The sequence below is a fragment of the Leptonotus elevatus genome, chromosome 3 (assembly GCF_054856555.1).
Source record: "Leptonotus elevatus isolate MCC_2025b chromosome 3, RoL_Lele_1.0, whole genome shotgun sequence".
NCBI lineage: Eukaryota > Metazoa > Chordata > Actinopteri > Syngnathiformes > Syngnathidae > Leptonotus > Leptonotus elevatus.
In genome coordinates this window covers 25995675-26020477 of record NC_141241.1, presented here as the reverse complement: position 1 = coordinate 26020477, position 24803 = coordinate 25995675, and the positions used below count along the sequence as shown (strand labels likewise).

The following is a 24803-nucleotide window of genomic DNA, read 5'->3' as shown; positions in this document are numbered from 1 at the left end:
GATGAATTGTCTTACTAGAAAGGAGCATGATAAAACATGCACTAGACTTGTAGTAGTCTAGTTAATACAATGTAGTACAAGGACCTCATATAAAAACCGATATATACACTGTTCAGGTATTTGCTGGATGGATGGATTTAGCGTGTTTAATGAAGTAAATGTGAAGAAATCCAAGGTGGCCTTTGCATCTTTCAGTTTTTGTGTATACGTACGTACCCCAAAGGATAATATTTGGACACTGTTGGAGTCAAGCCAATAAGGGCACACAGCCCTGCCTGCTGCCTGCAGCGGACAGCAGGGGTCGCTGCGCCGTCAGGTTTGGCGCGGCAGAGCTCGCAGAACTCCGTTTCCTGAAACGCATACTTTTGGATTAGGAAGAACACACCCAGTGACACAAGTGAGGTTTGAAGAAAAAAAAAAGTTTCAACTGTAAGTGTGCAGTGAAGGAACAAGCGGGCCGAAAGGTCCTTGTCGGTTTTCTTTTCGCTCGAACTCGGTTTTCGACTTCGGAGTGTGGCGGCTTGTACGTCCCGTTGAGTTTGGAGTTAAACTCAAGTGAACAGAAGGTGGACGTTTGTCAAAAGACGAGGATGTCAGCTTCAGACGAGACAGACGGGCCGCGGCCACGATATGGCTGTAAGTTGTCATTCTTGCTTTTTTTTTTTTTTTTTATGCCAGACTGGCACCCTTTTCCGTAACACTGCACGTAAGCAGCTCCAGACCTCAAGTCTGCTTTGCTACAAAGCAAGAACACTTGAGGAAAGTGTCTTTGATCTAATATGAAGAGCTCACACCCAGCTCTGTGCGTGTGTGTCTTGGCAGCATGCTTACAGACTTCCGCGTTTTCTTTCAATAATCTATGCGTTGAGAGATCTCCTTTGTACAGCACAGACTCTTTCCACTTTCTTACTTACTTTTATTTACTAGTTAAAAACACATCGACATGTTACCTAATTAAAAATCTGAAGCCAATTTCTCAATGGTCTGGGAAAGAATAAGTTATCAGTTTATTACATGTAGTAATGAAAAGAGCAAAAAGCGTCAACATAGTCCCTATGTACACACCACTTTGCTCCTGTTGTTTTGGAGAACAGGATCTATCTGCTGCTGATGTGGCCTGTGGTGCAATACAAGTCTACCTATGACAAGAGGATTAAAAGGGGCCTCTGTCTTACTTGCCCCCCTTTCACCACAATCTCTCCCCATAATTAGGAAACACAGTTGCGCTCTGTACCCTCACGATAATGACTCCACAAACATTCAATGAATTACCCCACCCCCCTTTTTTTGTGTGTGTAAATAAGCACAAAAGCATAACCACATCATACAGGCAAGCAACCCAGAGCACAATTGTGTTAACCAGGCACACAGATGACTAATAAGCAAGCCAGGCTTCCTTTGTGAATTCCCTGTGAGAGGAACTTTAGAAAAGTCAGCAAGCTATGTGGAAAGTGGGCAACATTATGCAAGCAAGGAAGCTATTTGTGGAAAAAAAGGTCATGTCACAATGAACATTTTTAAATTCACAAAGGATTTCTATTCTGTATTCTACAACCCAACAAATGCAAATCTTTTCATATATCTTTCTCATGCTCCAGCTGTTCTGGATGGCGTGGAGCGACTCACGGCGGAGGAGATGGATGAGAGGCGACAGCAGAACATGGCCTACGAGTATCTGTGTCATCTGGAAGAGGCAAAGAGGTTAGAGCTAGAAGTCTGAAGGCCATATAACTGACAACTAGATTTGGGATTGCAACTTTGTTATAACTTGACAATGAAAATGACCTTGAATGCGTTGTCATATTGCTAGTTAAAAAAAAAATATATATATATATATTTGGACCTGGTCATTGTGAATCTCACTGAATGATAGGGATGCACTGAATTATACAGGAGGCATGCGTTACCTTTAGTGCTCATTGTCTTGTACCAGGTTTGATCAGGCCCATTCATGCACTTAGAGCAGGTTGCAACTGGCTTGTAGGTTTATTTTCATTACGAGGTGAGCGTCATTAAAACTCATGCCTTTGCTGTGTGAAATGGATCCACCTTTCAGGTCATGGCTTTTCATCCGTTTTCTTTCTCTATTCCTTGTCTCTGCTACTAAATAGAGTCCCCACATAATTAAGTTGTTTACATGACTGCATCAGGATATTTTTGGAGATTTTCTTTGTTGATGCAGTCTGATGATTTAAAATGTATACTGTATACTTAAAAGAGCTTCTACCGTTTATGCCATTGCAGGTGAGGCCTGCTCTTTTGTTTGCCCACACATATATTCATGAGAGTGTGTTAACAGCTGAGTATGTTTGCTTTTGGTGCCTCAGGGGTAGACTGCGGCACCAACAGGCTCACAGATTTAAAAGAGGAAGGATTGTATGAGACAGGAAGTGACTCAGTCCCCCGTTGATTTTTGTATTTATCGCTGTTGCCACAGAAACGTGCTGTTGTCATGGCAACAGGTTCCGGTGTAAGCGCCGAAGTGCGCGCTGCTGCAAAAGTAGAGGCTCTCATTAAAAATAGTTCAATGGCAGTATGTAAACATCCACTCTGCATTTATCATTCAGCCTTCATGTTCTGGAATTCTTGAGTGATAAATTGTCCGACCTTTTTATAGTGTAAAGCATGCAACAAATATGTTGTATGTTTTAAAAATGTCCTCCCAAGTTCTCCGTGTCATGGCTTTTCCACCACACACCCACACGTGTCATACCACGCTATGACAGGCTTTCTCCTCTGAAATCTACATGTCACGTTGGAAGAGTTTTGCCATCCCGGTTGCACATGTATTCTCTTTCAGCCCACTCTTCAAATGTTTCCCCACTGTGTCACTGCATGCATTGGAACATCAAATTCAAATGTTCCTAGATTCGGACAATTTTGAAGTTCAACCAACATTTTTGGGGACGATTATTTTTTTAATCAAAGGCAAGCTGCAATGCGATTTTCAAACTTGGCCATTTCTAATAGCAGTTAATTTTGCATAGTCAAGTTAAAGTTAAAGTGCCACTGATTGTCACACCCAACTAAGTGGGACAAAATTCTTTCTTTGTATTTGACCCATCCCGAGGGAGCGGTGAGCAGCAGCAGGAGCCGCGCTCGGGAATCATTTTGATTGGTAAATGATTGACAACTTGTCTGACATGCCTTCTCTCTCTGATAGGTTGTTTTTCCTTGGATATGGTTGTTTAAAAAAAAAGCAAAATGCAACACCCCTTTGATTTACAGCTATAATTTTACAACTGTTAAGAATGTGAACATATTACTTTAAAGAGCAAGTCAACCCTTTTTTTGTGACAATAATATGTTCTATGCAGCCCCTCTAGTCTAAATTGCGGAATATGAGTTAAGCAGCAAAATCCAGCCGTTTTTATCCATCTCAAGGGGCAGCCATTTTGCCACTTGCTGTCGACTGAAGATGACATCAATGTTGCTCAGGTAACAACCAATCACAGCACAGCTTTAGAAAACAGGTGAACTGTGTTTTGTCGTTGCCTGAGAACCGAGTAACACTGATGTCATCTTCAGTCGACACCCCTAAGATGGATATTATAAATGACTGGATTTTGCTTCATAACTCATATTCCACCAATGTAATGTTAATCAGAATGTCATGTTAAGACTAGTGAAGTCACATCTAACATATTATTGTCAAGAAATGTTTAAGGTTGACTTCCACTTTAAACATGGCCTGTTTTAGGTTTTATCATGACCATGACCCACAATTTCCATTAATTGTTATCGGAAAATTGGTGTCATCATGTATGCATTATCTTTGGTTATCATCACTTATAATGATGGGGCTTGTTCAACATATCACAATTGTGTGGAACACTATCATTAAGAGGACTGATTTGAAGTGATCTTGTTTAGTATTTGCATATTTCATGCTTGACCTTGCATGCAGACTTTATCAAAAGCTAGATTCTTACCTTATTTGCATCTTTTTCCTCAGTTAATAATCATTAATGTCACCATGGTAGAAAGAAAGCCTCCAAATGTCACGCTGGATTAATTTGAACAAGCTGCTCATGTTGGTGGGGCACCTGCGTGCTGTCAGCTGGATCGCGGTTGGCCGCTTGCGGAATGATGGGAATTCTTCTTGCAGGTGCACAGCAGGGTGTGTGAGAACACTAACGTGTGCACATGTTGAGCTGAAGGAATGCACTGTGACACTTTATTGTAACTATTTCTGACGTTTATTTATTGGAGCAGAGAAATCCTTCATGGCTTGCTTTAAGACTTTTTTTTTTTTAAATTGCCAGGAACACGCTTTTCCGAGCATTGAGTTTGACATTGTTTATGTCGTTTTTCACACACGTCACAGATCAATCTTGTTTGTGCTGTACGTCATTGCATACCTTGCTTGTGTTTTTGCCCTTCACTGCTTTTTATGTTTGTAACTGTCAAATATATATCCTCAGGGCTGAGTCCAGACCGTTTTTCCTAGGAGCACAGTGGCCCCTAACCAGAAATGTTAGGGACACAAATAGAACATTTCAGAGCGCACAAATCGTCCTGCAAATATTCACATTTCCATTCATTTTCACTATATTACTGATAAATAAATTAGCTGAAGTGTGGAGCAGAGGATTGTCAGCAATAAATGAATAATATATAAATAATCTTTTTTTTTTTAAAGCAAATTTACTGGTCGCAGATGAGCAAGTAGATGAAAAAAGGACTTGTACTGTGTCCAATTTTAGGGGCAAAATGTCATCCTTTACTGTATGGGCAATCTCGAGCCCTGGAATCCTTGTTTCCCCTTTTGAATTATTACAATATTTCTCACAATTACTGACTATTTGCCAAAGCTATAAACATTAAAAAACAGAAACAAATAGTCACCACAGGACAAGGTCACCTCTTCAAAATATTTGGTTATATAAATATTTTAGTCAACATTACATTTGATTACGTACAGAAGCAAATACACCACAATAAAACCATCAGTCTTTTGATTCTCCTTTAACCCAGCTGGGGAATGCAGTTAAACATGTCGTAATTATTGATTAGTGTCTTCTGCTGATTGCACTTTCAGCTGCTCTAATAATGTATTTCCTCAAGGCAAATTAGTGTCTTACCAGAATGCTTTTGGCACCTGTCTGGCTCATTTTCCATTGTGGAGCGAAGCTAATCAAAGTCACCCAGCCAGCAGTTTTCTTACAAGGGAGGAGAGTCTGTATCATATTTGATTTCTAAACATTGATTGAAACAGATAAGAATCATTGCAACAAGCCAGCTGACAAAAAGCTGAGCGGGTCATGAAACAGTAGCAGTCAAGCCTCACCCTTTTAAAGTTTTGCATACCGCATTATTGTTCTCTTCATCTTTATTTTAAAATGTGCCAATAGCCGTATGGGATACATATTGTAGAGTACAACTGCTTGGTAGTTAAATGACATTTTGAACATAGGAGAGTGCATCTGAAAGCACATTGTGCCATTTGAGAGTTGTTGTATAAATAGATGTATTGTTACAGCTTGTTGTCTATGACAACATCTAATGTGTGAAGCTTACGTCACTACACCAATTTTAATGAGAAACATTTGGGATTGCCAATATAATTCATGCCTGAGTTTGGTTGTTATAGTGCTCTAATTAAAATTCACACAGTAATATGAGTGTGGTTTGAGGCAATTTTCATATTGGCTGAGTAAATATACAGATGAACAACATTATGAGCACTTGGACAAGCAAATGAGAGATGATACATGCAAATTTTCCGTTTGGGAAGAGAGTAACTCTATTCTGATTAACAAATTGCGGGTGTATTTCGCAGTGGACCGGATATATCATACTAATATTTTCATTACCTGATTAAGTTACATGGGAGTCAAAATATTTGAGCTCTTAGCAGGATGTGGTACAGTTTTACACGACTGCATACTAAAAATAATGACAATAGTCAGCGCCATGAGCTTTGATTGATTCAAATTCAACTCTTAAATTCCTTCCCTCGATTTTACGTTTTGGCTAATTTTCAAGTCGTTGAATTTTAAAATGACAAGTTAATCAAATTATTTTGATTGCCCAGCCCCACTCCTAGGTGATAACATTGTTATGTTAAAGATAGCCATCAGAATGTTGCCCCAAATTTATGTAAACACATTGCTTGAAGCTGTGTGTTTATTATTCTTTTGGTAGTAGGCAGTGGTGTAAAACTACTGTGTAACTTCAATGTAATTTACACTTGACAACTGAATGGATGGCTGGGAGCAAAACATACCGTAATCAAGCAAATTAAGCAATTATCTCTAACTGCTGCTTTAGGGACTTATGTATGATGCCATAGCATCCTGATAGAATTTATTTCCACATAAGGAAGCACCATATTCTCTCTCTGGGTCTCCAGCGCAATACAAACCCAGTTTCCTCCTCAAGATCAGGTCATTTACTTGTAATTTCCTGTTTTCAAACCACAGTATGTCCAAATACTCTTGTGGATGGCTGCTGCTGAAGTGCACATTTTGTAAACACCAAACCAGCTTTGCACTGCTGTGAACAAGAAAGCTATAATGTTATTTTAGTGGTATGACCTTTCCTTGGGTGACTAATATTCGATTGGTGAACCATTTTTATTACCAGGAAGTTTGAGAGAATGTTATTGTTTCAATTAATTGTTAAGCCCACAACACACATTGAAGAACAAACACTCATTGAATTTAGTCAAATCCAGCCAATAATTGTTCAAATATCACATTCATAATGGATGAACAATAGCATTCTTTGCAAAAACATATTTGTAGCTTGACTAAGCAGTGAAGTATATCATAATGTTCATTGTGGGCCACATTAACAGAGAATTAGTTCCCCTTTTCAAATCAGAAAGAGCTCAAATAGTTCAGTAAATGCTAATGGTTACTATAGAGTCACACATTCAGAGTTGAAGGATCCATGCCGCCTCTGTCAAGCCAGCAACGGCCCGCCTCAGATTTTTGCGCAACCTGAGAAGGCTGAGAGTTACACTTCTGGCTTGGATGACAACACGGAGAAAGTCATTGTTTTCAAGAGTGGTGACGGCGGAACTTGTCAGTCGGATGAAACTGCTGTCTCAGCTCTGTCCCCCCTTCCCCTGCGCATACCCTCAGAGTACCCTCCCTCACGTCCACCTGATTAACAGCTCTACCTGATTCCGACCCCCAGGCACACTTAGGTTTCTGTTTTTACAGCTTTTCACATTTGTTTCCAGCTGGTAGTTGTGTTGAGGTGGTTTTAGTAGTGGCCAAAAAAGGCTAAAATACTGCTGACTCATTGTTTTTGTGAGCACTGTCACAGAATGCTTGTTGCAATGGGAAAACAATCTTCTACTTGCACTTTTTGTACACAACTCATATGATGACTCTCTTCAGTTATAATGGCAAATTTGATAAGACACAAGGTTTGTAACTGGCTGCTTCCCTAATACTGGCAAAGGCCAAGTCATTGTAATTTGAATAGGAGAGAAATTATGCTCTAGGCTAGGAGTCAAAATCTGTGGAATTATGTTGTGCCTTCGTGCATTTGTATCTGGTAAAGATGTTAGTGTTTTTTGTTTCCCCCCCCTAAAATGAAACCGAAGACGACATTTTCATCCGTTGCTGTGATTGGTCAAAACAAACGCGCTCAAGATGTTGCATCGTCCAATCAGCTCAAAGTATTGTACAGAATGTACCACCTTTCCCAAACGGATCTGCCGAGTGAAGTTCCATATTGATAACGTGAAGAAGTCCCTTGAGTGAAACACAATTATCAATCTGGCTTGTCAGGTTAATTGTAAAGAAGCTTTTTAAGGATATCCCTATTGAAGACATGAATTGTGTTTTAGGTTTGGGGCAACATTCTTTAAGATCTCCCCAAAAGTCCCAATTTGAGACAACAAGGAAGTGTTAATCCTGAGGCTGGTCAAAAGTTGCTGCAGTGAGCAACCTGTGGGTGCACAGATTCCACTGTTGCAGCAAAGCATGTAATGGACCATTTGGCTCTATGTTTCTATGATAAAAGCACCATTCATCTTTTTTTAATATATTTTTTATGCTTTCTGTTTCTTGCTATTATTTCTCAAAAGTAAACATAAGCCCTGGTGGGGTCATGTTTTGTTTTATGTTGAGTTTTTTTTTGAATAAGCTCCTCACTGACAGCATAGCTGAGGGCAGTATCCATGTACAATTGCAGTTAGGTTAGGCATTGCACAAAATGTAAATCTGATTTTAAATCTCGTTAGCTTTGTGTTTTTAATTTGATTTGAATTAACATATTCCAGATTTGGATGTTGTCTAATTGTGCTGCTGGATTTATTTATTTTTGCTGTGAAATATGTTGTTGAATGATATGTTGTGTCAGTTCGTATAATGAAGTGTACTTTCATTGTTTGTTTATAGGCCAGAGTGCTCACTAAACAATGGCATTGCTGAGCCCATTCGGGGCCCTCCTGCAATAAACAAAAGAACAGCACTCCACAGCCTTACAATAACTCATCTACTAGGCTTGTCAGTTAATAAGGCCCTCTAACAAGGTTTTTTAAATCAATTATTAACTTTAATCTTGTGAGGAACAAGTGGTTCGGAAAATGGATGGATGCATAAATGAACTTTCAAGCCCTGCGTGTGTCCATGACACAATCATATGAAGAAGGATGCTTGTATGGATGTGAAGTCAGCAAGGTCACTCTAGGTGTCATGTGGATGTAAATCGTGCTGTAGAACAGAGGATTCATTTCCACAGCAGTGGGCGGAAGGAGTGCTGATCTCTTCCTGGAGAGACAGTGGTCAGTCGCAGGCCTCTTCCTATGAGACTGACCTGTGACCTCAGCACAACGCCAGTTTCCTACTTTTGCACAGAAGGAAGAAATGATTATTCCTTTTAGGGCTGTGCGATTTTGCCTAAAAATAAAATCTCAGATTTTTTAACAAAAGTTTTCCCCGATTTTATATTATTATTATTATTATTATTATTATTATTATTATTATTATTATTATTATTATTATTATTATTATTATTATTATTATTATTATTACACAAACCAAGAACTTAAAAAGTTTTGCTTTTATTTAATCAGTTAACAAAAGTAACCATATTTCTACTCTTGGAATCAATGTGCAAAACTTCTACCTTGAATCAAATACTTCTAGAAATGTCAATCTATGTGTTGATAAAGTAGAAAAGTAAAACTTTGTTTGTCAACTTCGAGGTCTGAGCTTGTCATCCCCTCCAACTGTCTGCTAATTTTACAAGTACAAGTACTGTTATGTAAATTGAGGTGGCTGTTTTGCCATGACTGGCAAATTTTCTTTTAGCGTTATTTGATTGGCCAGTCACCGGTGTAAGAAAGTCTTGGCCTGCCGTAAATCGGCTTATTTTACTGTGATTAGTCCGCTTCACGTGCCACTTTGCTTTAAAGTAGAAGAATATTTGGAGTATTTTGGCTCTTGAGTTTCCCCGCAGACTTTAAGTTGACAACACTGAGTAGGCTACTGCTCTGTCATTACCTCATTTTGACTATGACAAATGTGCTATAATTATTTTTTTAACCCTTTGTTTATTTTGACTGAAGAATGTCAGACCTTTGTTAAGACATGTGGGAATTGTTCTAAATTGAGAAAAATTTGCTAAATGTATCATTTAAGGTTCAACTATTACAAATATGTAGTAGTTAATAGTAGTTGTAGTTCAGTGTCATGTAGTTTAATTTTAGTTTAAAGGGAAAGTCAAGTCAAGAATGTTCTTTACAACAATATTTTCTTTGAGCCCCACTAATCTACTCTAAACACAGCATTTTGATTAATGTTGCGTTTGTGGAATATGACTTAATCAGAAAAATCCACCTGTTTATATCCATCACAAGGGGCGGCCATTTTGACTCTTGCTGTCGAGTGAAAATGACATCACATTGCTGAAGGGCTCAGCTTGCGAACGTCACATGACCAAACCCAGAAAACAGGTGAGCCGTGACTGTTGTTACCTGGGCCCTTTTGTACTATGAGGTCATTTTCAGTCGATAAAGAGTGGCAAAATGTCCGCCCCCTGAGATGGACAAAAATGGGTGCGCTTTGCTGCTTAATTCATATTCCACAAACGCAATATTAATCAGAATGCCGTGTTTAGACTAGTGGGGGCGCATAGAACATAACATTTCAGACTTGATTTCCGCTTTGATAGTAGACATACCATTGGTCCCACATCAGCTTGTGTGCTTGCTAAATGCTAAATAAGTGGCATGCTAACTCATTCAAACAGAAAATAAACACTTTTAAAATTACCACAATAATACACTCTTGATGAGACACTATCCTTGGCAACAGTTGTTTTTGAAGATCTTCAAATGATTCAACTACTGTGTTTTTCTACCATTATTTATTTTTGTTGAGACTTGCCTGTTGCATACTAACTAAAACTTCAAACGCATTCTGGCTGCTTGCCACTGCTGTTCAAACTACTCATCAATGCTAAAAAAATCCCAATTATAGCTGCTGTCTTACAGATTTAGTGTTGGGTGTGTCTTTGTTTGCGTGAGTCTGGAAAGGGTGTGTTGCCTGATAAAGGAGCCATTAGTCTTCATGGAGCCTTTCACTGCTCCAGTGCATAGTGAAAGGGGGAGTTTGTTCCCGTCTGGCCACCCCAACTTCAATAGCAAGCCTGTGTGGAGACCCTGTGTCTCAACATCCCGAGACGGGAGTTGTTTCAGCTGAGAGGGCGCTGGCCTGTGCAGAGCAACATGTTGTTGAGTAGGCGTGTTTATGTATGAGGTCCAAATATCTCAAATCATTTTAAAAGATAGGAGAAAAATAGTTTAGGATTATGACGAGGCTGGAATAGATTACGACACCAAATAACAAACACATAGCATAGTTGTGGAAATAGGTGAGCGTTAGGTGGGAATCATCTTTAAATGTCCCAACCATGCTGTTGCTTGACAAAGACCGTAGTTATGGAGGAGTGGGAGTGTTTTCTTAGCATCATGAAAATAGTGAGACTGTGCCTGTTTCCAGTAGGCCAAGTGTGACCTCACTCTGTCTGCCCTCAGTCTTGAGTTTCCTCACCAACAAAGATAAACTCAAGGCTTTCCTAATCAGAGCTGATATGAGAAGGCCTTAATATAAAATCATCTAAAAAAGAGCATCAGAGGAAGGAGCAATGATTAATACTAATGCAACTTTACATATTATCTTAGCTAAGCAGCTTTGGTTTATACTCTTATAGGGTGATTGGGCAAATATGATATTGTTTTAACTTTCCTGTGCCCTCTTTGAATGTCCTTTCTTCATTGCCAATAATCTTATCTTTACGGTAGTATCATGTCTGCTGCCCGACAGTCTTAACACAACCATTTCATGTGCAGCCTACAGAGTCAACCAATGCTAATCTGTCCTTGATGTCTAAAAGTGGCTATGGCGTAATACTTTAAAAGTCCACGTCATCTCATGTGTAAGTCTTCCCTAAACATTCTTCAGTTTTATTCAGACTGTCATGATGCTATATTAGAGCATGTGTAGTTTTAAGTGTAGTTCTAGAAAGTTTTCTTGACCTCTTGGATAAAATGAATCTCCTGAATGTGTACAGAAACATGCCTAGAAATAAGTAGATAAAACTATCATTCCCTTCTATGATCAGTTTTTGTCATAAGTGGCTTGCTTTGGCTGATGGTATGGTTTTTCCAGTTTTCCCGTGCTAAGTGGAAAACCGCAGTCCACAACGTTAAGCAAGTAGAGCTAAACTGAGACAAACCTGTTTAAGACTAGCAGTGTAATCATTTCAAGCCATTGTTTAATTTAAAATGTCCAAATTCTCTGAATTCAACCTCTCAACAGTAATTATTCTCTGATTTCTGAAGTCCTTCATGAAAGCAGACTGATTATCTTTTGTGTTTAATCAATGAACACACATTTGCAAACATCTGCTTTTACTTTGGAAAGCAATGACCGATGGTTTAGTAATACATTTTAATGCAAAATAAAATTGTATCCGATTATTCCATTAATTCATGGAATAATCAATAGAATAATCGATTCTAAAAATATTCAATAGTGGCAGCCATCAACAGGCATTTGACATCAGCCGGCTGTTCAACTGCAAGGTAGAGCTGCAGCAAATTATTATATCAATGATTTCTTAACCTTTCAACTAATTTATACATTTAACATTGAAACTCTAATTCTAGTTTCTCAAGTGTTTTCTATATTAGTTTAGTGTAGTGTGGGAAAAGTAATTTGTGCTCTCCAACTAGTGCTCGTCTGACATTTCAATAACAAAATAAAATAATTGACTGAACAATTGAAGCGTGCTTACTGCTTAATGTCACTTCAATGCTCCAAAGGGCTAAATTGGCCTGCAGAGTTGCTGATAATTTTCTTTGAGTTAATCTGTGACACAGTTGCATGTTTGGCATTGTTTATGTAACTCCTTATTAATTGATTTGATCACATGCATTTGAATTTAACTATATGTAGCCACACAAAGCAACACACCCATGAAAGTGTTGTGAAACCAAGACCTTTTGAATAATTTGCAATTACAATTATGCAAATACAATAATTTGTCAAAACCTTCGTTCAGAGATACTGTAACTCACATCAGTCACACGCATACGTATTCATAGAAATATTTATAAATTGATCATTTTAAGACAAAATCAAAAATCTAATGAAATAAAAAATCAACCTATTCTGCTGAAAAATGTAGTTCCACAACATAACCTGTTTGGTCCATAGTTACCAGGTGGTGAAGACATGAGCTAGTGGAATTCAGTCACAACAGGGTTGTCCATGTCAGAGAGCTCAGCAGGCCCCAATGGCTGAAGGCTGCTGACACACGGCAAGAATGTGGCTTCACAGTATGACATGAAAGAAATGAAAGGTCACACATGAGGAATGCTGGAAACTCTGGATGACAGGTTCAACTGTGCTGGTTTATTGGTCTTAAAGTGAAGTTGGAGTGAAATGATCTATGAATTTCAATAAAAAAGGTTCATTATTAAGCAAGCATTTTTGAGTTCAGCAAAATGTAATGAAACCTACCAAAAGAAAAATTAAAGTCTCTTCTTTAATCAGAATTTTTTTTCTGTTCCTGTTTTGCAGCAATTAGCATTAGAATATAGCTAAGTTTCATCATTATTCACAAATCTATTTAGAATTCTGAGTAATTGAGGGTTTTTTCAACATGATCCTGGTTCATTTCCTATGCTCTGCTGCCACCTGCTGGCCGTTTGTGTAATAATAACTACCATTTCTTCAACCATTCTTTGCAGATGAGAGAGGCTGCACCAAAGCCTTCTGTATGCTCTAGCATAAAAAAAACATAAACAATTTATAAATACGTCTTCGGGACACTTAAAACATTTAAAATAGAACGTATTTATACGTTTTTGCGAGCAAATGAGTTTAATAATTGTGATAAACTCTTCTTAGCAGCAATTACCTCAAATGGTCATTTTATAAGAAATATCTGACTTGGATGTAATGTTGCTCTCCTTGCAGATGGATGGAGGCCTGTTTAAATGAAGAGTTACCGCCTACTACAGAGCTGGAAGAGGGCCTGCGGAATGGAGTTTATCTGGCCAAACTTGGCAACTTCTTCGCTCCGCGCACCGTCTCCGTTAAGAAGATCTACGACCGCGAGCAGACACGGTACAAGGTGATGGCAATATGTATATTTCATTAACTCATTCACTCCCAGCCATTTTCACTAAAGCAACCCCCTTCGCTCCCGGCGGCTGTTTTACTGGTTTTTGACTCATTATGCCAGGCCTACACAATATTGTGTTCTATTGCTATAAAAACATGAACCTACCAAAAGAAAGATTAGAGTCTCTTCTTTCATCAGGAAAAAATATATATATTTGTATCTGTTTTGCAGCAATTAGTGACGATATATTGTAATATAGCATTGCACTATTTCTGACATACACAATCTGTTCACGACTAAAGTTGCCAAATATGGTTCCTTTACAGATAAAGGGCTATAGGAATGTCCTGTTATTAAGGCGTTTACACATGAAAGATTGTTAATCATGCTGAAACATCCCTTGAGTGTCTGATGTATGCAAAGTAAATAATCATCAAGATAGCGACTGTTGTATGCAGAAAATGTATTGAAGCAATCTGTATGAAACATGCAAGTGGTGCCAATCATTGCTAAATTCTTCTTCTTACGTCAGACGGTTTCTGGGTGCTGTATGAACATGCAAGTTGAACATGCCATTATTGTTCTTGACTTCGTTTTCATGATTTTGCCTACATCACCACGAGAGCTGAGGTTGTATAACTTTACTGTGGGGCGCAAACCGCCTATATCCAAATTTGGTCAATTTAATATTTTTGGGGATGTGTGATTTTATTTTATTTTTTTGTATTCTTTTTTTTACAGCATATTGACCAATCTAATGCAGAAAATGACGTGCTCTGTTTGACAATGCAATGTTAATGGCTCAACTAACATGCCAGTTTTGTTTTGTAAAGTGCTGTAAGCCTCTGGTTCTGCTGTACGCCTCTTGATTGTCATTATGACCCCAACTTTTTTTTTCTTCTCTCTAACAGGCGACAGGGCTCCATTTCAGGCACACTGACAATGTCATCCAGTGGCTCAATGCTATGTCTGAGAAGGGACTGCCAAAGGTGGGCATGGCAATATGTTTTTGTGTTGTCTATATTATATTATATATATTATACGCCAGTTTCTTGCTGTATCCGCAATGGCAGTTCAGCAGTACACCCCGGAATGGACAGGTTGCCAGGCAATCGTAGGGCACAAAGTTGATTATTATTTCTTTACAACAACAACAATGAAAATTATTATTATTATTTAAAATCATATGGCACTTTTTAATTAAATGTGTTTTGCCACGTATAATTTCTATATTTCAAGAATGTTTGTTATGAAAAAATTACTTTAACACTTAAACATGAAGTACTTAGTCACAAAGCAAAACTGAACAACAGACACTGACAGTCGAGTTTAAGCCCCTACTGTATCTAAAGATGGGGAAAATCGTGCTCTCTGAATGTTCCTCTTTTAATGTCAGATATTAACAGAATAATGTGTTCCAAAGGGGCTGTGCCAGAGGGGCTGTGCCAAATACTATTTTACACACACAGTTTTAATGAGTTGTCATATTTTGTAGAACAGTGAAAGTTTGTAGTAATATAAAGAACTGATATCACAAATATGAAAACACTTAAAACATACATTGATTAATAAAATGGCATTCGATTAAATTCTGTGTAAGATCAAGTTGTCTCTACTATTTTCAGCATTGGTGCTTGTGTTCTTTATGAAAGCAAAATTGGTAAGGCATGAAATCCTGAACTGAATCGAAAATCAATGTGAATCGTCAATTTAATTGAATTGGGCCTCTGTGAATGGAATCGAATACATTTTGGAAATCTGAATCGATACACAGCCTTAGTAACTCTTCCATTGTAATCACATGTTTAGCGTTTTGCACTGTCGCTATAGTGGCCTGTAGCAGTCCCCTATGGTGAATTCCTCCCCATAGTCCCCCTTCTGTTGAAGTACTCTTGAGCAAGATGGTATGCGGCACACACCAAATGGTGCATTATTCGCAATCTCATTTTCCATTGTTCTGTAATGTTAAGTAAATGACTTTGGCAAGAAATTGAACACATTGAAATCATACTCCAAGGTCACCTCCTGTAAGATGTGGATGTGCTTCTATCATTGTATTGCAGCAGGAATTGAATCATTGTTCCTGATGTTTCAGATATTCTACCCCGAGACGACAGATATATACGACAGAAAGAACATGCCACGCTGCATTTACTGCATACATGCACTAAGGTACTCCCTTAATTTCCCGAATCCTTCTCTCTCGCTATTTCAAAACTGGGTCAGTTAGCATTCAGACACTTCAGTTTAATTCCCATTCTATTATTTGAATTAGTTAATTTGTCAATTGAGTTACTATTAGAGCTGAATGATGTTGAAAAATATTCACATTTTTTTCCACCTCAATATTGCAATGTAATATATACATATTGTATCACCCTCCTCTTCGTGTGTGTGTGTGGCCTTGTTTTTGTTACATAGTGGGGCCAACATTTCGGGATTTCACAGAGTTGTGGGGCCCACCCGTCCATGTGGGGTCATTTTGCTGGGCCCCACAAGTTTACACCTCTTTTTGAGGGTCAAGACTTGGTTTTAGAGTGTAGGTTTGAATTGGGTTATGGTTGAGGCTAGGGTAAGGAATAGGAGTAGGCAATCATCTTTGATGGTTGGGGTTAGGGGGAGGGGCTAGTAAATGCATTATGTCAATGAGATGGCCCCACAAAGAAACAAGCGTGTGTGTGTGTGCGTGTGTGTAATACATTAATCTATAATACAATAAGATATCAGATTATTTAAAAATATTATACAATACATAAATGGTCTTTATATGTTGAGTTTACGCTCAAATAAAGGCAATAAAACCATGAATTAATTTAATTTATTTAGTTACTTCAATTAGAATTATTAACTTACTAAATATGTTGACTTCCAGTGTTTTAAACGTTCATTACGACAACAAAATTCTCCCAAACAAATGTGATGTAAGCATAAATCAATAAGTCAAATCAGAATACATAAAAATGCAAGCAAATCTGTGGCGTTATCCTTTCAACTTTTCATGTTCCATTAAACAATGACATGTAAAGGTGAACTGCACTTCTTAATCCCTGAACTTCTCTAGACACAATATGATTACTTAATTGTAGGTAAAAATGAATAAAAAAATAAAATAAATAAAGCATCCTGGCCAACTGGAATGAAGCTGTTTATTTATGTATTCATTTATTTATCAAATTGCAGCCTTTGTGATTTAAAAATTGCATTACACTACACTGCAATGTCGATTTGAATTTGATTAATTGTTCAGCCCTCGTCACTATTAAAGTAAGCAAACCTTAAAGTTTTTACTATCTCTGAAAGCCCAAAAGAAAAAGAACAACCTGTCTGGTATCAATGTTTTCTTCTTAAGTGTGTGCAAGCGTTTGTACAACCAATGCACACAACGCTGAACAATTACGTTAGCACTGCCACATGAGGGCTATTCAGGCTGGTCAAATATAGAATTTAGTCTATATTCAACCAGACTGATGCCATGATGTCATAGTGAGGAGATGGCTGCTGTTCTCTTTATTACAGTGTAGTAATAAAGTAAAAGTAAAAAGTATAAAAATATATAAAACAGACAGTACAAAGTCTTGCAGGTGCTATTTTGTCTTTTCATCTTTGTTTTCTTCCTTTTGCAGCCTCTACCTGTTTAAGCTGGGCCTTGCACCGCAGATTCAGGATCTGTATGGAAAAGTCGATTTCACTGGTAAGACTGTGAACCTGCAAACAAGCCTCCTTCTGTCTTTGATTCTGTGAACTTGACCACTTTGGCACAGTTAACATGCATGTGTTGAATGTATCTGTATACTGAGCATAAGAAGAAAAGCGCAGAGTTTTAATGTTTTCTCCACCAAACTGCTGCGCAAGTGAGCAGGAGCTTCTGGCAATGTGAAAGTCATTAGTAACTGTGAGAGCTTTTCCTGTGTGTGGAGTTTACAACTCCACTCTGTCCCAGAGCCAGAATGCACATTATCACACGCAAGCCAGGGACAGTCTGTCTTCTGAGTGTCCCTTGGCTCTCTACCCAGGCTTATTTATGTGCATTTGTGTCTTTCTTTTCACCACCTTTGTTGGTGGCTTACTTGTGCTGTGTCTTCTCTTTCCTAGAGGAGGAGATCAACAACATGAAGAGTGAGCTGGAAAAGTATGGGATCCAGATGCCTGCCTTCAGCAAGATTGGTGGAATCCTGGCCAATGAGCTCTCAGTGGATGAAGCTGCATGTGAGAGTTGCTCGATGTCCCATTAAACCTTTGAATGCCTTTATCGGCTCAGTTGACATTTATGTTAAAAATAATAATAATAATAATAAGTAAATAGATTAAATTAAAAAGTCAAAATAAAATAAACAATAATAATAATAAATTAAAAATAATTAAAATAAATAAATAAATAGGATTATTTATTTATTTTTTAATCAACATTGACCACCTCTTCATGAGTAATACAGCAACATAAATAGGCAGGCAGGTTATTTACTGTAATAAATTTCAATTATTGCATTCCTAAGGGTCATTAGGTTTACTGTGTACCCGCAAGGAAACTATTAAAGAAAACAATAGGGATGTGAATGCGATGACACTGCAGAAAGAAATGTGCTGCTCTCTTTTTTTAAACAAGAAGCAGTACAGAAAAGAAACTACTGATCAATAATATTTATTTATGACTTTTAATAAACCAAATTAAATGAAAGCCCTTCTTAATTCGTGTGAAGGCGCTTGCTCACCAGGCGTCTCTTTTCACCCTCAGTACACGCTGCCGTGATCGCCATCAACGAGGCTATCGATCAGGGCGTCCCGGAGGGTACAATGGCCGCCATGCAAAACCACAACGCCATGCTGGTCAACCTGGACCGCAACTCTGCTCGCCAGTATCATCACACATTATACCAGGCCAAGGGAGAGAAGGTGGCCAATTCGCGCAAACGGGTATGACGTTGTGTACATCCTCAGTTGTGTGCGGTTAATGATGTGCAGATGTTTCAGTTGACTACATATGAATGGTAGCCTGAAGCTTTTTTTTTGTCTTGAGAGAATGAAAAGCGCTTGAATCCAAAATGGAGGATATATATCTAATTAAATGTGAAGCAGCCTGAGGCAACACACAAAGCACCCAGACAACATCAAATTTAATATTTATGGTCTTGCAGGCAATGCATGAAGATCTCTTTGACTTATTGTGTCTAACAACAGAAATTAGATTGGGATGCATAATTGTTATGTTTCGGTTTTATAGGGGTTGGATTTTGTTTATTATGGGTGTGTTTGTTGTTTTTGGTGTTTCCTGATTTCTCCCCTTGTCTCGTTATGTCTGATCACGTCCACCTATGTGTTTCTTCCCTTCCTAGTGTATCTGATCAATCAGTGCCCTCAGCCTATTGTGTTCCCCAAGTGTGTCTCATTAGTTAGTGTATTTAGTCTGTTGTGTTTGTCCAGTCTGTGTCGGTCCATTGTCGTTTCCACATTTTGTCGTTTCTCCCATGTCTTGCCAGTTCCTCGTCATGCCACTTGAGTTTGCTTTGATTTAGGACTTGTTGTTTTTGTTGTTTCCTGTTGGCACGTTGTGCACCACCTTGTTTTTGTTTAATTAATAAAACCCGTTTGTTTTGGACTTTACCTTGCTCTGCCTCCCCACACTTCGGTCCAAAACCAAATTCAACCGTGACAAAGTTTCAGGGGAAGAAAAGTTGAATTTGACCAATATCCTAAGCGTTCATGTGACTTAAAAGGACAAGTCACTTATACTTGTTTTGTTTTATTTGTTTTAGTAATTTTTTCCTTTCGTACACATTATTACAGGTTACATCGATCACATATCATTTGCAACATTAACATCCTAAATGTGTATATTGTTATATAATTTTTTTATTTTGGCAGTTTTGGTCCTCCATATATTTAGAGCTGTACAAATATACTGGAATTTAATTCAACGTATGTTGTTCTGGTCAAACAGCAAATGGAAAATGTCGACGCCGAGAGAGATATCTACGATGAGCTTCTCACCCAGGCTGAAATCCAGGGCAATGTTAACAAAGTCAATAGTAAGTGCCAATGGTTAGTTTTAACTGAACAAGTATTTCCTTTAGATCTGTAGTGAAATGTGAATTTTCCCCTCCAACAGTGAATAATGGCATAAATGCTGCTGAACAGGCCTTGCTGAAAGGGGATGAGGACAAGTTATATGAGGTGTTGAAGGCCATGGGCATTCAGAACCTGCTGGCCCATAACAAAGGCTGGTACCTGAAACAACTCCTGGCTGACAGAGAGAACAAAGAACTAGTAGGATGCATGTTGAGATGATTGAAATCCTTTGTGTCTTTGTTGCTAATGTGATCTCATCTAGACATCTTCTTTATTAGGCATCTCCAGGCCAAGCGCTGACTAAGGATGAACTGCAGGCTGGTGTGGACGTGGCGAATGACTTATCAGAAAGCTACATAAAAAGTATGTGCACCCATAGAACACACCCCGAGTCTTCCTGAGACAACAGTATTGATATTCTGTCCACTTGTATCATATTGTATCATGTCTTCTAAAAAAGTCAAAGCTGTATTGCATTGTGTTTGTATCTATTCAGGCTTTCCATGCTATAATTCCTTCCAGTCATTACATGACCAACATCGTCTGCGTTTCCAACAAAACTCCCAGTTGGCCCTGCACCGCAGCTCCGTATCAAAACAACAGCTGCAGGGATCACTATTAAATTTACTCTAAGACTGTTCAGTTGGATGGAATTTTATTGATTTGATGGTGTAACCGAGATATATTAAATTATTTAAGGCCGTATAATTAGATTTTTTGCGGAATGTCTCTGCATTATCCTTGCAAATATTCAAGTGATCTTTTATTTACATGTGGACTGAGAGAATATTGACTTTTTTTAAGCAAATACAATTTGTAACTCCTTCCTTTTAATTTGCGGGTAGTGTTAAAGGCAGTGGAGCGCATCAACTTTGCCATTAGGGAAGGTGTACCAGAGAAGACTGTGGAGGAGCTGATGAACCCTGACGCTCAGCTTCCTGAAGTCTATCCCAGTGCTGCAAATCTTTACCAGCGAGAGCTGTCCAGCTTGCAGCAGCAAAGCCCAGAGGTACCCACAATGAAACACACACAATTACAGGAGGTGTGCAATGTTTTTTGAGTTGATTTGTTTAATATCAAATAAATATGAAGCACAATTCTAGCCACTGATACTGTACACAAATCAGTATGTATAGCATACATTCAATATCCTGTATTTTATGATGGTGGGGTATACTGATTTACCTTGAATTAGGGTTGAGTGAATACGGATACCAGGTATCAGTATTGGGCCGATACCAGGCCATATTCAAGGTATCGGTACTCGTGCCTTGTAGTTGCCGTTTTACAATCAGGAATTAGAAATTAGAAGAATTGAAAATTGACATTAATTTCATGCAATTTTAAGAAAAAATGCTACATTGAAATACATAGGCCTTCTTTAAAATGTCATTGTTTTTTAGGGGGATTTTTTTTTGCATTAAAAGTATTACTGGTACTTGGTATACGTATCGGACGCTGACTACTCAAATTGAATACTCGTACTGGTATCGGTATGAAAAAAGTGGTATTGAACATCCCCACTTTTATTATACTGTAGTATGTCATGACATGTATACGTCACACATAAGTTCAATGCCACTTTTTTCCCCACACCGATACCAGTACGAGCACACAACTCTTAAGTAGTCGCCAATAGCCTACCGATACCAAGTACCGATAACACTAGTACTTATACAACCCCCCCCCCCAAAAAAAAACAAAACAATGACAGATAATTTTAAAGTAAGACTGACACAGCCCAATATAGCATTTTCCCTCACATCTTCATTAAATTATTGGCAATTTTCTATTCTTCTGATTGCTAATTTTTAGTTCCTATTTCTAAAACGGCCACCACAGGACTTGCGAGTACAGATACCTTGAAATGAGGCCTGGTATCAGCCCGATACCGATACTTGGTATCGATTCTCACCCATCCCTAGTCATTATACCTATGTGGAAAAAGTTCTATCAGCAAACCTGGCATTGTTTATTGAATCTGAAATCGGAGTGGTTCCGGAAAAAAAAGAACCAGCCATTTTTGTCTATTTGGCATTGAGTCTGAAGGACCTGGAATGTTTACATTGATATGGCACCACAAACAGTGGAATCTGAAATCTGGACCAAAACAAACAAACAAACACAAACGACTGGAACCTGCCCACCGAAGACAAAAGACTGTAAAAAAAACTAAATACAATTTCATGTCATATGTAAATGTCGATCAGTGCGTTTGATAGTGTTAGTTAAGCTTGAATTTTAGTGTTTCATTTTCCAGGCATGAGAAACGAATACTTAATGATGCTTGTTTTCTTCTAAGCTTTGGGAAGCTACATACATACATGAACAATGTGGACAATTTTGGGTGTCTTTTCCGCAGAGCTCTCTATCCCATCCAGAGCTTCTTGTTGCCGTTGAGATGCTGTCATCAGTGGTGCTGATCAATGAAGCCATTGACGTTGGAGACCGGGCCACCCTTTGGAGACAACTGTCTAGCTCCATCACAGGGCTTAGTAACGTGGAGCCTGAATATGCACAAAGGTGTGTAGGCATCAATAAGATGATGTCTGATTGGTTTACAATGCAATATTATGCCTGTTGTTCTTGTTACGTCGTAGGTACATGGATGAGTTGATTCGTCTTAAGGCAGCAGCCAGGGAGGAGGGCTGTGATTATCTCACCTGGAATGACATACAAGCTTGTATTGATCAAGTCAACATGTCTGTACAGGAGGAGCATGAACGTAAGAAATGCACTCAGTACACGCTCACATGCAGTTTTTACACAAAACATTTTCATTTCTATTAATTGCAATATCCTACAATATCCTTTGTAGGAATTGCAGCTATCGGACTGATCAATGAGGCATTGGATGAAGGAGATCCCTTGAAGACCCTGGCCATGTTGCAGAGCCCATCAGCTAAGCTCACAGACGTGGACCCATCTGTTGCTCAGCACTACCACGACAAGCTGCTGGAGGCCCGCAGGGAGAAGGCTCATGTAAGATCACTATAAGCACAAATGTACTTTACATTACACGTAGAGGTTTCACAATATTTCAATCAAGGTAGTACACCATTTATTACGTCATATATATTTTAAAAAAAGATTACAAATAATGTAGCACACCATTTATCACTTAATTTGTTTCTATTCATACATTTAGTTGATACGACAATAAACATCATGGTTGTTACCTTTTGTGTTACCCAGCCCAAGCAATGCAGTTGACAGTGTTGTAGTTCTCGAGATCGGTCTTGATCTCAAGACCACTTTTTAAGGGTCTCTGTCTCGTCTCGGAATTGAAGGCATTTTTACTTGGTTTGGTCTTGGTCTCGGACAGGACAGACTTGCAGGTGGTGCAACGGATCACAAAAGTCGCAGTTCTGTTTGGATCATGGATAAGTCACGGATCGGATCGTTTTTTGGACCAGCAAAAAAAAAGAAAGATAAATAGTACTTTGCCTTCATTTGTTTTGTAAAACGCTTTTCCCCATTAAATTAAATTAAAAAAAATATTCAAAATATCAAATATAGCCATTTATAGGATTTAGGAACACAACTTTAAGTGCAATATGAGGCAGAAACATTCTTATTTTATACATGGTTCATGTGTGAAATAACAGGGTATTAATGACTTAACGTTGTGTTCTTAAAATCTAAACTAAAAGCTAAGTTTGACATTTTGAGTTGAATGGTTTTCTTTTTTAATGGGCAAAAGTGTTTTATAAACTAAATTAACACATAGTTCTATTTATTTATCTATTTTTAATAATGAAAATACCTCAACGTGCAATTTAAACATGGAGAGTGAATTACAAAGTAGCCCTGGTCCAGCATATTGAAAAAGTAATTAAAATAACTCAGGTACCAGCTGTCAAACTAATTTACAGCTACCAGCCAGACGTCGTTGGTAATGCTAATAGCTAGCCACTTACCTCGGAGACTTCTGCCGTATCTTACAATGATGGCGTAATTATTTAGAGGTTACTTAGTGTCCTAAATTAGCGATTGAACATGAGTTCGGGATAGCGTTGTGTTGATGTTGGTCGCAACTACAATGGAAGTAAAGCTAACCATCACGCCACGACGTGGGCCAACTTCAAAGTAAATGTGTACAGTACACTTTTACTGCCGTCAATGTATTACTGTATTTGGTAAACGTTATTTTGAAGTTAGGCTCAGCGTTCCTTGACATGTCAGAATGGTATCCATTGTGAGTGCGCACTTTGTTTTTTTTCTCTCCACCAACAAATCCGCGGATCGTGCGCGATCCGAGCCTTGCGCCTGATCCGAACCGACCGATGTGTAGGGAAAACAGAGCTCATAGTCACATAACACTTGCAGACGGCTCTGTTTGACTCAGGCCTATGAGCAGCACATGACTCGTGCAGTTGGATGATGTCATGCTGTGATCATCACTTCCTCCCACTTCCTCCCACTTCCTGTCACTTCCTGAACCCTTGCTGTTTCCTTACATACATTTCTTTGGATGTCTTTGTGCAAACTTTGATCAAAGACAAAACATTGTTGATACGAGTCTATAAAACCAGTTCTGACTCATTGGCCTTTGTATCTTGTTTTTGCATATGCACACAAGATTTGGTTTGGGTCTCTGCCACAAAAGATAAATTGCTAACCAAAGTAATGCTTAACTTGTTTTTCCCCTCAGAGCTGTTTAATACATAACACATTTTGAATTGATGACATTGTATTTCTCAAAAGCCATTTTTAAGGACATTGGCTATCAGTTTATTATCTTGCTGAGTTTTTTTCAAGCTCTCCGAGAATTCCTAAAAAATAAAAGAAAAAAAAGAATAAAGTTGCTTATCAGGTCTAAATCTTTTTTTTTTTCTTTTCTTTTTTTTTAATTTCCTTTTAAGAGCTCAGTATTGTTCATTCGGAAATGTCATCATCATTGCTCTTTTTTTTTTTTTTAATATATATATATACATATATATATACACACACATATATATATATATATACATATATATACATATATACATACATACATATATACATATTTTTTATTTTTTTTGTGTGTGTGGGTGAGTATGTGTATGTGCGTGCGTGCGTGCGTGTGTGTATTTGTTAGCTCACCAGAAAACCTATTAGAAAAAAATCTCATACCGTTCACCTAAATCGAACACCAGGAG

At 38.2% G+C, this 24803-nt stretch overlaps 1 protein-coding gene across 1 annotated transcript in view; it reads left to right on the top strand.

Annotated features, from left to right (window-relative positions):
• The first annotated feature begins 329 nt into the window (after window positions 1-329).
• The window catches only part of iqgap1 (IQ motif containing GTPase activating protein 1), a 50779-nt gene continuing 26305 nt past the window's right edge, over window positions 330-24803 (top strand). Inside the window, exons 1-15 of the mRNA XM_086072046.1 lie at window positions 330-636; window positions 1599-1701; window positions 13452-13608; window positions 14511-14588; window positions 15695-15771; window positions 17223-17290; window positions 17692-17805; window positions 18332-18510; window positions 19535-19622; window positions 19703-19860; window positions 19941-20025; window positions 20508-20671; window positions 22025-22185; window positions 22263-22387; window positions 22481-22644. Of these exons, the coding sequence (XP_085928172.1) occupies window positions 591-636; window positions 1599-1701; window positions 13452-13608; window positions 14511-14588; window positions 15695-15771; window positions 17223-17290; window positions 17692-17805; window positions 18332-18510; window positions 19535-19622; window positions 19703-19860; window positions 19941-20025; window positions 20508-20671; window positions 22025-22185; window positions 22263-22387; window positions 22481-22644 (1767 nt within the window). The 5' untranslated portion in view covers window positions 330-590. The remainder of the gene's footprint in view (window positions 637-1598; window positions 1702-13451; window positions 13609-14510; window positions 14589-15694; window positions 15772-17222; window positions 17291-17691; window positions 17806-18331; window positions 18511-19534; window positions 19623-19702; window positions 19861-19940; window positions 20026-20507; window positions 20672-22024; window positions 22186-22262; window positions 22388-22480; window positions 22645-24803) is intronic.